The 13,151-nt window shown below is 37.8% G+C and overlaps 1 protein-coding gene across 1 annotated transcript in view; it reads left to right on the top strand.

Moving 5' to 3' along the window:
- Nucleotides 1-13,151, top strand: part of NET1 (neuroepithelial cell transforming 1) — a 61,090-nt gene that overhangs the window by 12,403 nt on the left and 35,536 nt on the right. Inside the window, exons 2-3 of the mRNA XM_045466096.1 lie at nucleotides 6,345-6,411; nucleotides 9,978-10,037. Of these exons, the coding sequence (XP_045322052.1) occupies nucleotides 6,345-6,411; nucleotides 9,978-10,037 (127 nt within the window). The remainder of the gene's footprint in view (nucleotides 1-6,344; nucleotides 6,412-9,977; nucleotides 10,038-13,151) is intronic.

Raw genomic sequence — 13,151 nt, forward strand, 5'->3', positions numbered from 1 at the left:
TTTCCTGGGTTCAGACTCCGGCTCTTGAGAACTTAATCTCTTTAAATCCTACTTCATAGTATCTGTCTCATAAGGTTGTGAAAATCATATGACATAATTCATGTCAAGCATTAGAACGTACCTAGACCTAGCAAATATTCCAAGAACATTAGGTATCATTATTGGTATTTTTTGCAGGAAACACCAGAACTATCACTTATTTACTGTGTATCAAAGAGTATTTAGCAGTTAGCTCTGTTGTCAGCTCTTGTAGAGGCGGTGTAGTATGGTTTTTCACGGCGTGGTAGAGCTAGACTAACTGGATGTAAATCCTGGTTCTGCCGCTGACCACTTTGAGGCCTTGGCCCGTTTCATCGATACATGCCATCGGCCTCTTCATCTGTAAAGTGGAAGTAGAAATAGGACCTGCCTTATAGAGTTGCTCTAAGGATTGAGTCAATGCACAGAACTCATATAAACTTCTATGTTTATATGTACATAATAAGCATTCAGTAAATTTCTTGCTGCTGTTATCAAAACAAACAAGCAAACAAACAAACAAAACTGACTCCCATTTTAGTACTAAAGAGAGAGCCTTAGCATTTAGCACAACTTCTTTTATACATGAGACGTGGGAAGCTCTGTGAAATTTCACAGCTAGATACTGGAAAAAGTTTGTCCTGTATTTGCTAACTCCTAATTTAATGTTGTTTGCCATGCTTCCTCCACAGAATATCTCTAAAGAGACGTAGAGATCTCTAAAGAGACGAGTAACATCAACCAACAAAATAATTACTATCACTCATGTAACCACGTTTAAGGAGCTCTTCTTTGCAAATACTACAATTATTGGATATAAATAACATTTAAATAATTCTATTGCTGCTCTTTGGGGCCTTGGGAGAATCTACTGAACACTGTACATCACTTGTATGGCAGGAATGTAAATCCATATGATCCTTTTAAGGATTTTATAACATTTTCCTTTTAACAGATGTGAAGTCATGCTCTCCATTGGTAGAAAGATAATACCATGCCTATGATCTACCAGTAGTGATGGGACTTACTCTTTAAATTGTGTTTGTCCAGTAAAATTGATGAATTTGTAGAATGATATCCAGGGCTAAAGGTACAGTCTTAAGCCAGGCTAGCCATTGTACAAACTCAGATCTAAGGATTCCTGCTCCCTTTAAGGAGATTTAACTTTTTGGATAGACTGTTTTTCCAAACATGTTTTAAACTAAATTAGGACATATAAACAAGTAGTTGAGCCAGTTCTTTATAATCTAGGATTGTCATTATTACTGTTTATGTAGTTGCTAAAAATAAAAGGATACCCACAATAGTTCCTAAGGCTATTTGCTCCCACATCAAATGACCACTTTATTTCTTTTTTTTTTTTTTTTTTAATTTTTTTTTTCAAAGTTTATTTATTTTTGGGACAGAGAGAGACAGAGCATGAACGGGGGAGGGGCAGAGAGAGAGGGAGACACAGAATCGGAAACAGGCTCCAGGCTTTGAGCCATCAGCCCAGAGCCCGACGCGGGGCTCGAACTCACAGACCGCGAGATCATGACCTGGCTGAAGTCGGACGCTTAACCGACTGCGCCACCCAGGCGCCCCTGACCACTTTATTTCTTAAAAAATGTTTTACATTTATTTTTAAGAGGCAGAGAGAGACAGAGTGTGAGCAGGGGAGGGGCAGAGAGAGAGGGAGACACAGAATCTGAAGCAGGCTCCAGGCTCCGAGCTCTCAGCACAGAGCCTGATGTGGGGCTGGAACCCACGAACTGTGAGATCATGACCTGAGCTGAAGTTGGACGCTTAACTGACTGAGCCACCCAAGTGCCCCTGTGTTTAACTTTTTAAGAAATTGCCAAACTGTTTTCCAAAGTCCTAGATTTCTAAATATGTATGCTTTTAGAGATTGTTCTCTTCCCTCACCGTTACTTGCCGCTGTTATCCCCTGTGCCCTCTCCCCTGAATTCCCTGCTATGGGCAAGGCAACCTGATAAGGATATTGGAATTGAATCTTATAAAGACACTATGTAATAGTTTGAGTATTGGTGTAGGACGTTTTGATACCTGGAATGTGTGTGTGCTGGCTTCTAGATGCTCTGTGTTGTTCTAGACTAGAGAGGATCCAAGGTGTATCTATTATTTGGGGCTCAACAGATAACAAAGTTGAGAAAACCCCACTAGGGTAAGGGATATAGTCTACTTAAGTTTCAGCTCCTGCATCACCTTTATGAAGCGAAAGAGATCATTTCCTAATAGCGAAGATGCAAAGCAGTCCAAACAGTCCAGTACATCAGATCATTGACCCAAGTAAATGAATTGTTTTAATAATATCTGTCATTATGTCTTGCCTAATTTGCCAAGAAATTGAGAACCTGAGTAGTTCAGCATCCCAAACATCCACAAATGTTAACTACAGAGAATAGTTTTCATCATTCTTTCTACATCCATGGTACCCTTGGCATTCATTAATAGATTCAGATTTTAAATTTCAGGAGTTTGTAAGTAGTCTGTAACTAGGCTGAGTCATTTACTGCCGTTGCACTGCTGTGTGTGGGACCAGTGTCCTTCAGAACTGCTGCATTCTTTTCTTGTTTTACCACACGGGGGCTAATTTTCCGTAGCAGCTTCGGGGGCATCACAAACAGTTTTCAGTTACACTTTTTCATGTTTTAGGTGCCCCAGGCCTCAAGTCTTCTTATTGCTAATGTCAGGGACCTAGTCGGCTAAATTCCTATCTTTAGTCCTTCTATTTTGCTCGCTTTTTAAAAACATTACTTTGCTAACTCATTTTGGTTGTTTTTCATTGTAAACCCCTAAATATCTACCTTATTATAAGTAAACCAGGATCTTTACATTTTTGTGGTTTTCCCCTTTAATTGGAAGAATTATCTCACTTATGTTGTCTGGTACATTTCATGAAAATGTTCATTGAGCTACCTTTCCACTCCTTATAATTCAACTTAGCTCTTAATTACGTGCCATGATAGAGGAGGGCAATGACACAAATCATAATCTTTGAAAACATAATTTGGTTTAAGAGTGAATTAACGAACTTTTTTCCTTTTTGAACGTCAACTTTATAATTGTAGTTATGTTTTGTTTAGACCAAAACTAGTTCAGTGTAAAAATAATTTACATTGTTCACAACCACACCAAAAGGTAGGAAAGGAAGTACGGATGTTAGAGGCCAAGGAATAATCCCAATGGGATTAATAGAAAACATGGTTTAATACACCAAGCTTGTTCCTTCATGTTTATTTTATGTTTTAAGCATTGTAATTGTTTGGATGTGTAGAAAAGGGATCGGACACAAATTACTAAGAAGATGGAGTTCTTATTTCGGCTGTTAGTACCTTTTCAAATGGACTGTACTTAGTATTTTCTGAAAAGGCCACTTATAACCTTTTTGCTTCATGAAATCAAACATTTTTTCCCACAAGGATCTAAAATAGCTATTACATTTGGAGTCTGACCCCTGTGAAAGATGACTGCATGTCTTTCCAAGATTTTTAAAAGTTGGCGCTGGCTTACATGATTTCTGGGCACAATTTGTTTATTGGGTTCTTTTTTTCCATGAGTATTCAAAACAAATAGGTGCTTGTTATTGACTTGGGAAAAAATAGCCTATTACTGTAAAACTGATTACAGCTTGTACTGGAAAGAATCTTGCCATCTGATTGGAAGAAGTATTTTTCCAGTGGACCTATTTAAAATTCCTAAGACCTATTTTTCTTCCCAGCTTTCAAACATCAAATTCATTCTGGGGTCAGTTTGGTTGATTCTAGAGAAATGAGTAACTTTGGTTTTGTGCTCTCCTCAACACTTGTCTTAAGGAAGTACTTACTGAATATTTTAAGTGCCACCATGATTACTACTTTGTAATGAATATTTGCATTCGATTAAAAATAATCTTCTGAGAAATCCTAATTGCTGCTTCTCAGCACAGTTCCCCACTGATGATCTCACGAACCACATAGTGTCTGACAGAACTGAGAGCAGTGTTTTTAGAAAGTGTGATCAATGGATACATATGGTATGAAGGTCCCGTTTTTCCCTATGAAACCTTATAAAACCTTATAAACCTGTACGACTTGTTTAGTCGTATGGATTATAATTATTTCAGATGTCAGTTGGTTTAACCTAAATACGGTACCTCTTCTAGTGGTTTATCAAGAATCATACCATTGTCTTCATTGTTACTTTTTCTGCAGTGACAAGGAAAACTAGTTCTTAAGTTATCTAGCTCCTCTAAAGAGGCTGTCAGAAAAAAAAAAAAAAAAAAAAACAGCTTTAAGAGTAATAAAAGGCTTGCTGTGTTTTAATCTTTCACAAATAATTTTTTAGGAAATATTTGCTTTAAATGCCTTAAGATCTTTCAGCATCTATTTCTAATTATTATTAGTGGAATTGTATTTTCCCAATGTCAGCAACCTTGGTAGACACTGAACTGAACCGGCATAGGGAGGAAGAGGAACGGTCTACCGGTTTCGTCATTGAACCCTCTTTCTAATCTGCTTCTAACTTCGCTGCTATTGCGTTAGCCCCTTACCATCTATTGGAAGCAGTAGTGGAGCTTCCTCCTAACTGGTCTTTCTGACCAGTCTTGCCTTCTTCCAGTTCATCCTTCTTGTTACTTAGAATTCCATAGCTGACAGCTGCCACCTTACATATTCAAGATCAAGTCCATTCTCTTTAAGGGTTGTTCTGGAAGGCCCTTCCTTATTTCTTTTGATACGCAAAGATAAGAACTATTGTACCTACAGTTTCTCGAATATAATTCGTTTCACTCTCCCTTAACGTGTGCTGTTCCCTTTGCCCAAAAAGCCCCAAAAAGCTCTTGTATACTTTGCTAATTGCTGTTTCTCAGATTCAGCTTTAGTATTACTCAAGTGTCGATTCTTCTGTGAAGCCTTTTTAATATCCTCTTTCTCCCTGTAGCCATTTTCCCTTGTGTTCCTTGTCAAAATACAAACAAACTTCTGCTTTATATTTAGCTTAGAAAACTACCAAAGCCCTCGTATTTGATTTAAGCTTGCAAATTCTTGTGGGTGTAGTAGCCATCTGTGGTATTTCTGTAACTTATAGTGAACAAAGACCGTGAGGATCAAGGGTGAGAAGTGGAATGAATATACAAATGGAGAATGGCCTTAGAATCCAGAAAGCTGAGCAATAACTTTGTAACAGTCAACCCACAGTGGCCAGGCTTCATCAGTAACTGTCAGATTCCCTAATTTTTCTCCTTCCAACTTTGAACCAATCAGAACAAGCCCAATGTGTATTCCCAGGCAATCGCAGAGGAAGCGCACTCACCTCAGCTTCCGGGCCCATAGCGTCCCATCTGGGCACACCTGAAGCCTTCCCTTTTCTCCACCGTGAAGACTTCCCACTCTCGCCTGCCTTTGGGTCTGCCTTTGGGTCAGTGATGGTGGGGGACTCCCTCGCCTCTAGCAAGCTCTAAATAAAGACCCTTTGCTTTTCTCCTTTAATTTTCATTTATTTCGATATGAGGGAAAACCTATTTTATATTTATTTACATCTGAAGTGGTTAACGGTAAGTATAGTTTATAAGCTGTATTTCCTGTGCGAGGTATGTTTTGTGATTTTCTACATGTTTCACAAACATAGAGGTTTATATTTTATAATGGTGAAGACAGCTTTTGTTATAAGGATTTTCTTACTTAATTCCTTACATTGAATGGAAAAATAACACAGAAGAAAAATCTGTCACTTAATAGTAACAGACAAAATCCTAGTCAAATTTTAATCTTGCTTGAGATCTTTGTCTTGGATATAGTTATTCAGAGTTCTTTTTTTTCCCCCACTCTGGTTAATTAAACCATAATTTTTCAAAAAATCAGTACATGGAAGAGATGTAAACAAATGCAAATTAATTGCATTTGGGTTTTATTTATTATGTTGAGCATCCTTTTATTCTTGTTCTTAAGATATTAGGTGTGCATGTTGAATTTTATTAGACAATTTTTGCATCATTTATTGCTTCTTATTTATCCTATTAGTTTAATATGCTGTATAAGTAGATTACTTACTACTGAATCATGTATATGTTTCTAAAATAACCCTGCTTGGTTTGGTGAATTATTTTTAATTTGTCTATTAATTTTATCAAGGCCCTTTCACTTTTATAAAGATTCTAAAAGTGACCAGAACTTACACCCCGATTTTTTTTTTTGCATTCCCTCATTTTTATTTTTACAATTGACTGATTAATAAAGCTGCTTTAAACAATTTTGAACCTATGAAAAAAGTAGCTTTTTATGTGTCTACTGCTTTATGTTACTGAAGTTACTCTCAATTTATTTATTGCTTGAATTTTCTTTTTACAGACATTCCCTTCGGAGAGGTAGCTCCTTCACATTTTTAACACCTGGCCCCCATTGGGACTTCACTTTGGTGAGTAGCAAACTAGGTTTTTTATTTTAAGACACTGATAGGATTAATTCTTAGGTTGTCTTTCAGTCTGGTGTACCATTCACTTGTCTGTACTTATCTGAGTATCTTGAGGTCTAGAGTTACTGTTACATCTTTGTATGTAAATGTATGTAAATGTAACTGTTACAAAGTTACATCTTTGGTGGCCTGATGTAATTCTTTTCTGCTAACAAGGTAAAAATTTATTTCAATTAAATACAAAATATATCTTGAAAAGTACCAGATCTATTTATTTTTAGCCTTATGCAGTCCTTCCTCTTAGTCCTACCAGTGTGAAAATTAAGAGAATATATTATGAAACATGAAGTTGTTTTTACGTACATAGTCTTACAGCTTTTTTTCTTGGTTGAAAAGTATAAAAATGATTGCAGATAGTATATATGATGAATGAATTATTTTCTGTTATTAGTCATCCTAGCATAGAGGGACTATTTCATTATTTTTAGAATGAGATTTACAGAGGCATCTAACTGTGCAAACTTCACACCAGAAAATTGATTGTTTATAATTAAAAATTCATTACCTTATAATTCTATAAATAACATGTACAAATAGAGCATGATTTTTATGTTTCCTTATTTGGGGGAAATAGCAAAAATCATTCTGTTTCTAGTTTGCAAAGCTTTACTTGATTGTGTGCTGTTGGGTTCGGCAATACATATTCATTTGTATTCTGTTCTTTTGTATTTAATTTATATTTCTCTTGGGGACTTCTTTTAAGATTTCTGTACTCTTATACAAATTACATGTATTGTTGGTCAGTAAAGCATTCATAGCAAGAGTTTCCTGACTTTAATACAATTCTATATCGTCCCTGAAACTTTTTTCATCTTGGTTTCTTTCCCTTACGAGATGACAAGTCTAAACTCAAACAGAAAAGCTTTAGTAGAGAAATATCTCCAAACTTGGTTTTGCAAAAATCACAGTAAGACAGGAGAACAAGTGCTGTTCACATTAGAAAGGAGGAGACACAAGGATGTCATTACTTAGGGACAATATGACTGTTTACATAGAATATCCAAGAGAGACAGTAGGATGTCTTTACTTAGGGACACTATGACCGTCTACACAGAATATCCAAGAGAATATTAATAGCAGCTGTTAGAACTAATAGGAGTTCAAGCAAGATAACTGGCTATAAAATTTATAAAAAGAATTCAACAGAAGGTATATTCACTTGCAATATTCGATTAAATGTAATTTATAAAGATGCTCTTATTGAAACAAAAACAGTTTATAAAATTGAATAAATCTATGAAAAGAGCTGTGAGATTTTTATGGGAAAAATTGGAAAGCGTTAATAAAGAACATAGACACCAAATTAAATGGAGAGAGTCAAGCAAGGAGAGACTCAATAAGATTAAAATGTCAGGACACTTCATATTTATAAATTCAGTGCAGTTCTGATAGAAAACCCACTCGAGTGTTAGAGCTCTCGTTCTACAATTCAGGAAGAAAAGTCAAAGGCCCAGGACAGCATGTGAAAGTCGGGGAATGTCTTACTTCGTGTGGGCTGCTAAGACTTCCTCCACAGGTACGGTAACTACGGGCACGTGACGTGGGTGCGGGTGTAGTCGGCAGACCTGCGGTGAGAAAGAGAGCCCGGGACGTGGCGTGCGGATGAGAGCTGACCGAGGAGCCGTGCTTACGGCACATGGTAGTGGGGGGGGGGGGGGGGGGGCAGCTAGCTGTGCCGCTTCATACCAGGCACCCACAAATTCCAGGCGGATGGAATATATCCATGTGAAAAGCTCAACTTCAAAATATTTGAAAGAAAACACGGTAGAATGTTTTGAAATCTGTTAAATTTCTTTATACATATGCTAACACATGCATATGGTTTTACATAAATGCATAAATACAGTCATGTATGAGAGTTTTCCCTCAGTACACTTGTTTTTGCCTGGCAGTTTCCTGCTCCTGTCCTTCCTCTCCCGTCAGTCCTTCCACCCCAGCACCTCCACTCTAAGCCGAGTCAGCGATACCTTATCAGTCCCTTTGTGTTGCTGATACAATTATTTTTGTTTTAAAGTTTACTTGTTTATTTTGAGAGATAAAGGGAGGGGCAGAGAGAGAGGAAGAATTTCAAGCAGGCTCCACACTGTCAGCATAGAACCCGATGTGGGGCTCGAACCCACCAACTGTGAGATCATGACCTGAGCCCAAATTGAGAGTTGGACGCTCAAGCAGCTGAGCCACCCAGGAGCCCCCTTTTTAAAAATTTTTTTTTGCTCATGCAATTATTTACAAGCACACACAGCCTCACATATAAGATACACACATGCAGGATTTTTGCTTAGTTTGCTTTTCAAAGTGAGGATCGTATTCAGTTTTTCCAGATCTTCTGGATATGACCTTAGGGTCAATAAAGATTTCTTGTCCCTTCATTTCTTTAGTGTTTCCCGATCCTGATTGACATATATTGTTCTCTCACGTCTTCTTCCATTTTCTTAATGTCTTTTAGCTAAATTTGGAATAGTACGTCATAGTTTTGCTCTGCTTTTTTCAGCATTTCCTTCTGAGGTGTTTTCATTCCCTGTAGGGATGTTATTCTTGCCCTTTTCTCTTTTTTCTTGGAGTTACTTTGTGTAGGATTTGACTCAGAATTTTCTGTTCATTTTAATGTGGATTTAGTTTTTCTGAAAACTTTACAAAGAGGCTCGGTTCAGATAACTTTTCTGACTTCACAGAGCTCCCTTTCTTCTTGTTTTTGTGGTGCCTTCTGAGATTTCCAGGCTCCATCAATTTTCCCCACCTCCATCTGGACTTTATCTTTCCTTTGTCCTGTTGTCCCTATCCTGCTCGATTTTGATTCCGTGCCCCCCAGTTTCTCCTTGGGGTGGAGCCAGGTCCTGGAAGGGAGCCCTGGCCGGTCGGTTTTGAGAATTCCGAGAGCTAGGCTGTGTCACTGGTGAATCTGAAAAGTTATTTTGAGGTGTGGGTGGGTGATGTGTTACTGAGGCATCGTTCAATAGTGAGAGAAGACAGAAATTAAAGATTGTGCACAGTTTTGCCGCTACAGGCACCAGCAGGCCGAGTGAGGACAACGACTAATGACTAGGAGCGTGTTGGTCTTAGCTTATAAATCCTGCTTCAGGCAACAAGTCTTCATTACTTTGGGCCATGAGAAAACGGTATTTTTTTTCCTAGTGAAGACCCTCCTCCCTCTATAGGATAAATAATGTGTGTTCCCTTTTTTAAAAAATTGGTGCCTTTGTGTTTAAAACATGTTTTACTTTTTCTCTTACAAGTACAGACAGCCCTCGACTTACATAAGAGTTCTGTTCTGAAAAAACTTTACCTAAGGGTTTTTAATGGAATGGAAATTCGCAGCATGAGATGATTCAGTCAAGGGGGCTATTTAAACAGTATATATGCTAGAGGTGATTTGGCATCCCTCATAGAAATAATTTCCTTATGAGTACAGCTTCACTTTCTTAACGTGATTTTTCCGGTGTTATGGAGTCTGTTTAATGAAGTAACATGCATTCCTTCTGTATAAGAATGAAATCTTTTGTTTCATACAGAAAAGAAAGCGGAGAGAGAAAGATGATGATGTCATAAGCCTTAACAGCCTTGATCTGAAGGTAAGCCTTACTGCCCTGAAAGAATTTAAAAATTTAAAAACACTTTAAAAAATTTTTAAAGTATTTAAAAATATGCAGATAGTGTTTCTTCTTGTGCTGTAAGAATAACAAATGCTAACGTTTAAAAAATGTCTAAGTGCAAAAAAAAAAAAGCGCAAAACCGAATAATACTGGCTTTTACAGATACTGTCTTTTTTGTGTCCACTTCTTTGTTAAAAATGAGGCGAAAGCTTCCCTCAGAACATTGTGGGGCTTCAGCCAGTGATCTCCCACTCACCTGCGTAAAGGGGCCCGGCCCTACCTACCCTACAGGGAAGGTAGGGACTGTGGTGAAAAAGAGGAGTGTGCCCTTCTGGAAGCGCCACCTGCTGCCGTGCTCTCTCCCGGTGCTGCTTGTAGGACGGTCGAATCCGGATTGTTACGTGAAATCTCCGGGTCTTTAGGTGTTAGACTGTGCAAGCCCAACAGCTCGTCTGCAGGTCAGACGTGGCTGCGCATTTCCAATGTGTGACCTATCACAAACTAACCTCCAGGGCACACTTGAAAATAATTGTGTATCCCTTTATGTAAAACTGTAGTTAAGTCCCCAAACCTGGTGTCCCCGGAATTACTTAGTCCATTTTTGTAGGTTGCCAAATTTTACAGAATCATCTCAGTTTTAAGAACCTTTTTTAAAGATTGTTATGTAAAGGTTATACATTTTTTAAGTGAGATTTTTTAAATGTTTGGCATCATGTTTAATGATGGCAGCTGCTACTTGTTTTTAAAGACAAGGTGTTTTATAGGTCTGCCCATCAACATTTTACCAGATCCAGCAAGGCCTGTGTGTGTGTGTGTGTGTGTGTGTGTGTGTGTGTGTGTGTGCGCGCGCGCGCATAGGCGCGAACATACGTAATGTCTTTATGGAAGAATTGTGTGTTTTAAGTGTTGGACTTTTTGCAAAACAGTTTCAGTTACATTAAAAAATCTTGTATTCAAAGAGAAAAAAAAAGGATGAAATGGCAACCCTTTTTCGGTAGGCTTCAAATCAGACCACGTACAGAAATAGGACAGTATTTCATAGTTTGCCGCAGTAAAATCCATGGTCAAATCTACTTAAACATGATCCTCCTTTTGTTTACCCCAACTTCAGCAGTTACCATCATACGATCAAATGACAGTCATTTCTCTGTCTACTCGGCTACTCGCCCCTGGATTATTTTGAAGCAAATCCTTTAGGTTGTATCATTTTCTCTGTATCATCAGATTTGGTGCTCGCACTGCCTTGATTTATCTGACACCTTTTTCTGTTTTGGATTTATTTGTTCATTTTGTCTGGAGTTGAAATTCATAATAAAGTCTATACGTTGTGATTATATGTCTCTTGATAGGTTCTGTGGGTTTAATATGTAGGTTCTCTCTCTAGCTTTTTGCTTTCTTGCAGTTTTTTGTTGTCGAAAAGGAAATGATGTGTAGAGCTTTTCATAGCTCCATGGTATTTCTTTTGTCCTTCTCTTTCCTTTATTTCTGTTAAACGGATAGATCGAGATTGATTTGGGCTGCGTACTTCCCTCGAGAGGTATATGATAATCATTTTGTGCTATTATCAAAATGAGTTAATTATCATTGCCTAGATTTATTTATTCATTGAAGGTTGCTAAGTGGATATCATGCCTTGATCAGTCATTTTTATTAATGGGAACACTTCCATAAAAAGAAAGTTCCCCTCAGCAACCATTTGGTTACTGTGAGGTACTTACCTACACTAAAAGAGGGTAAGTGCTTGATTCCTTTACCAGTTTTCAAAAGAAATGAGTTTTATTCATTAAAATTCTCTAAACGTAATTAATGATTTTTCTATATGACTATGAACTTATGGATATTTGTACATTTGTTGTGCTTTGATCTATTTCAGTTACTACTCTTACAGTGCTTAAATTATCCCATCTTTGGCCACTGGATGCTGCTTCAGGATGGCTTCTATGTCCCCTTTTCCCCCAGTTTTAAGATATAATTGACATACAGCATAATGTAAATTTAAGGAATGCAGTGTATTGATTTCCTGTATCCTTTTGACATGACCCTCACCTCATATCTAGACACTTAAGCCCAGCCTCCTTTTCTCCCAGGATGACAAGTTATTCCAGGCCCACTTGTACATTTTGCTGTTGTTGTTTCTTAATGTTTATTTATTTTTGAGAGAGAGAGAGAGAGACAGAGTGTGAGTAGGGGAGGGGCAGAGAGAGAAGGAGACACAGAATCTGAAGCAGGCTCCAGGGTCCTAGCTGTCAGCACCAAGCCCCACGTGGGGCTGAACTCATAAACCACGAGATCATGACCAGAGCTGAAGTTGGATACTTGCTTAACCAACTGAGCCACCCAGGTGCCCCTTGTTGTTGTTGTCGTTGTTGTTGTTTCTGCTCCATACCCGGTGTCAGTGGTCATTTCTAAAAACCCTGGTTTCCTTAGGAAATGGTAGAGGCTTAAACCAGGGCATTCTGAACACTCCTTGCTGCTTTATTCATTCTTGTTTCTGTGCCTTTTTAATGGACGGAGATAGGAAACATATGTCATTTTTTCAGATAAAGAAATAAATTATGAGTTTATACTGATATTTCAAATTCAAGGCTAAAGTATTTTTACTAATTTGCGTCGATATTACTATCTAGAGCTCTCAGCCACACCAAAAATCTCAGTCTTAGGGACACTGACATAATTATTCACTTGATTTACTCACAGTTCAAAGTAGTCTACATTACTGCAAATCACTACTGCATTACATAAATGAGACAATTACTGAAAACATTTTATGTTTTATTTTTCAGATTTTTTTATTTTTACTTAAATGGTATAGTAAGTATACACAAATTACTGTGTTTTTAAATTGTTTAACTGAGACTTTTCTATGTGTAATTATGCCAGAAACCTACTTGTTCCTTTTTATTTTCAATTTTTAAGAACTACTACTTCTTAAATTTGATTTTTCTTCCGGGTGCCTGGGTAGCTCAGTCAGTTGGGCATCCGACTTCGGCTCAGGTCATGATCTCACAGTCTGTGAGTTCAAGCCCCACATCGGGCTCTGCGCTGACAGCTCGGAGCCCGGAGCCTGCTTCAGATTCATATTCTCTCTCTCTC

Source organism: Leopardus geoffroyi, chromosome B4 (assembly GCF_018350155.1).
Source record: "Leopardus geoffroyi isolate Oge1 chromosome B4, O.geoffroyi_Oge1_pat1.0, whole genome shotgun sequence".
In the NCBI taxonomy this organism is placed as follows: Eukaryota; Metazoa; Chordata; class Mammalia; order Carnivora; family Felidae; genus Leopardus; species Leopardus geoffroyi.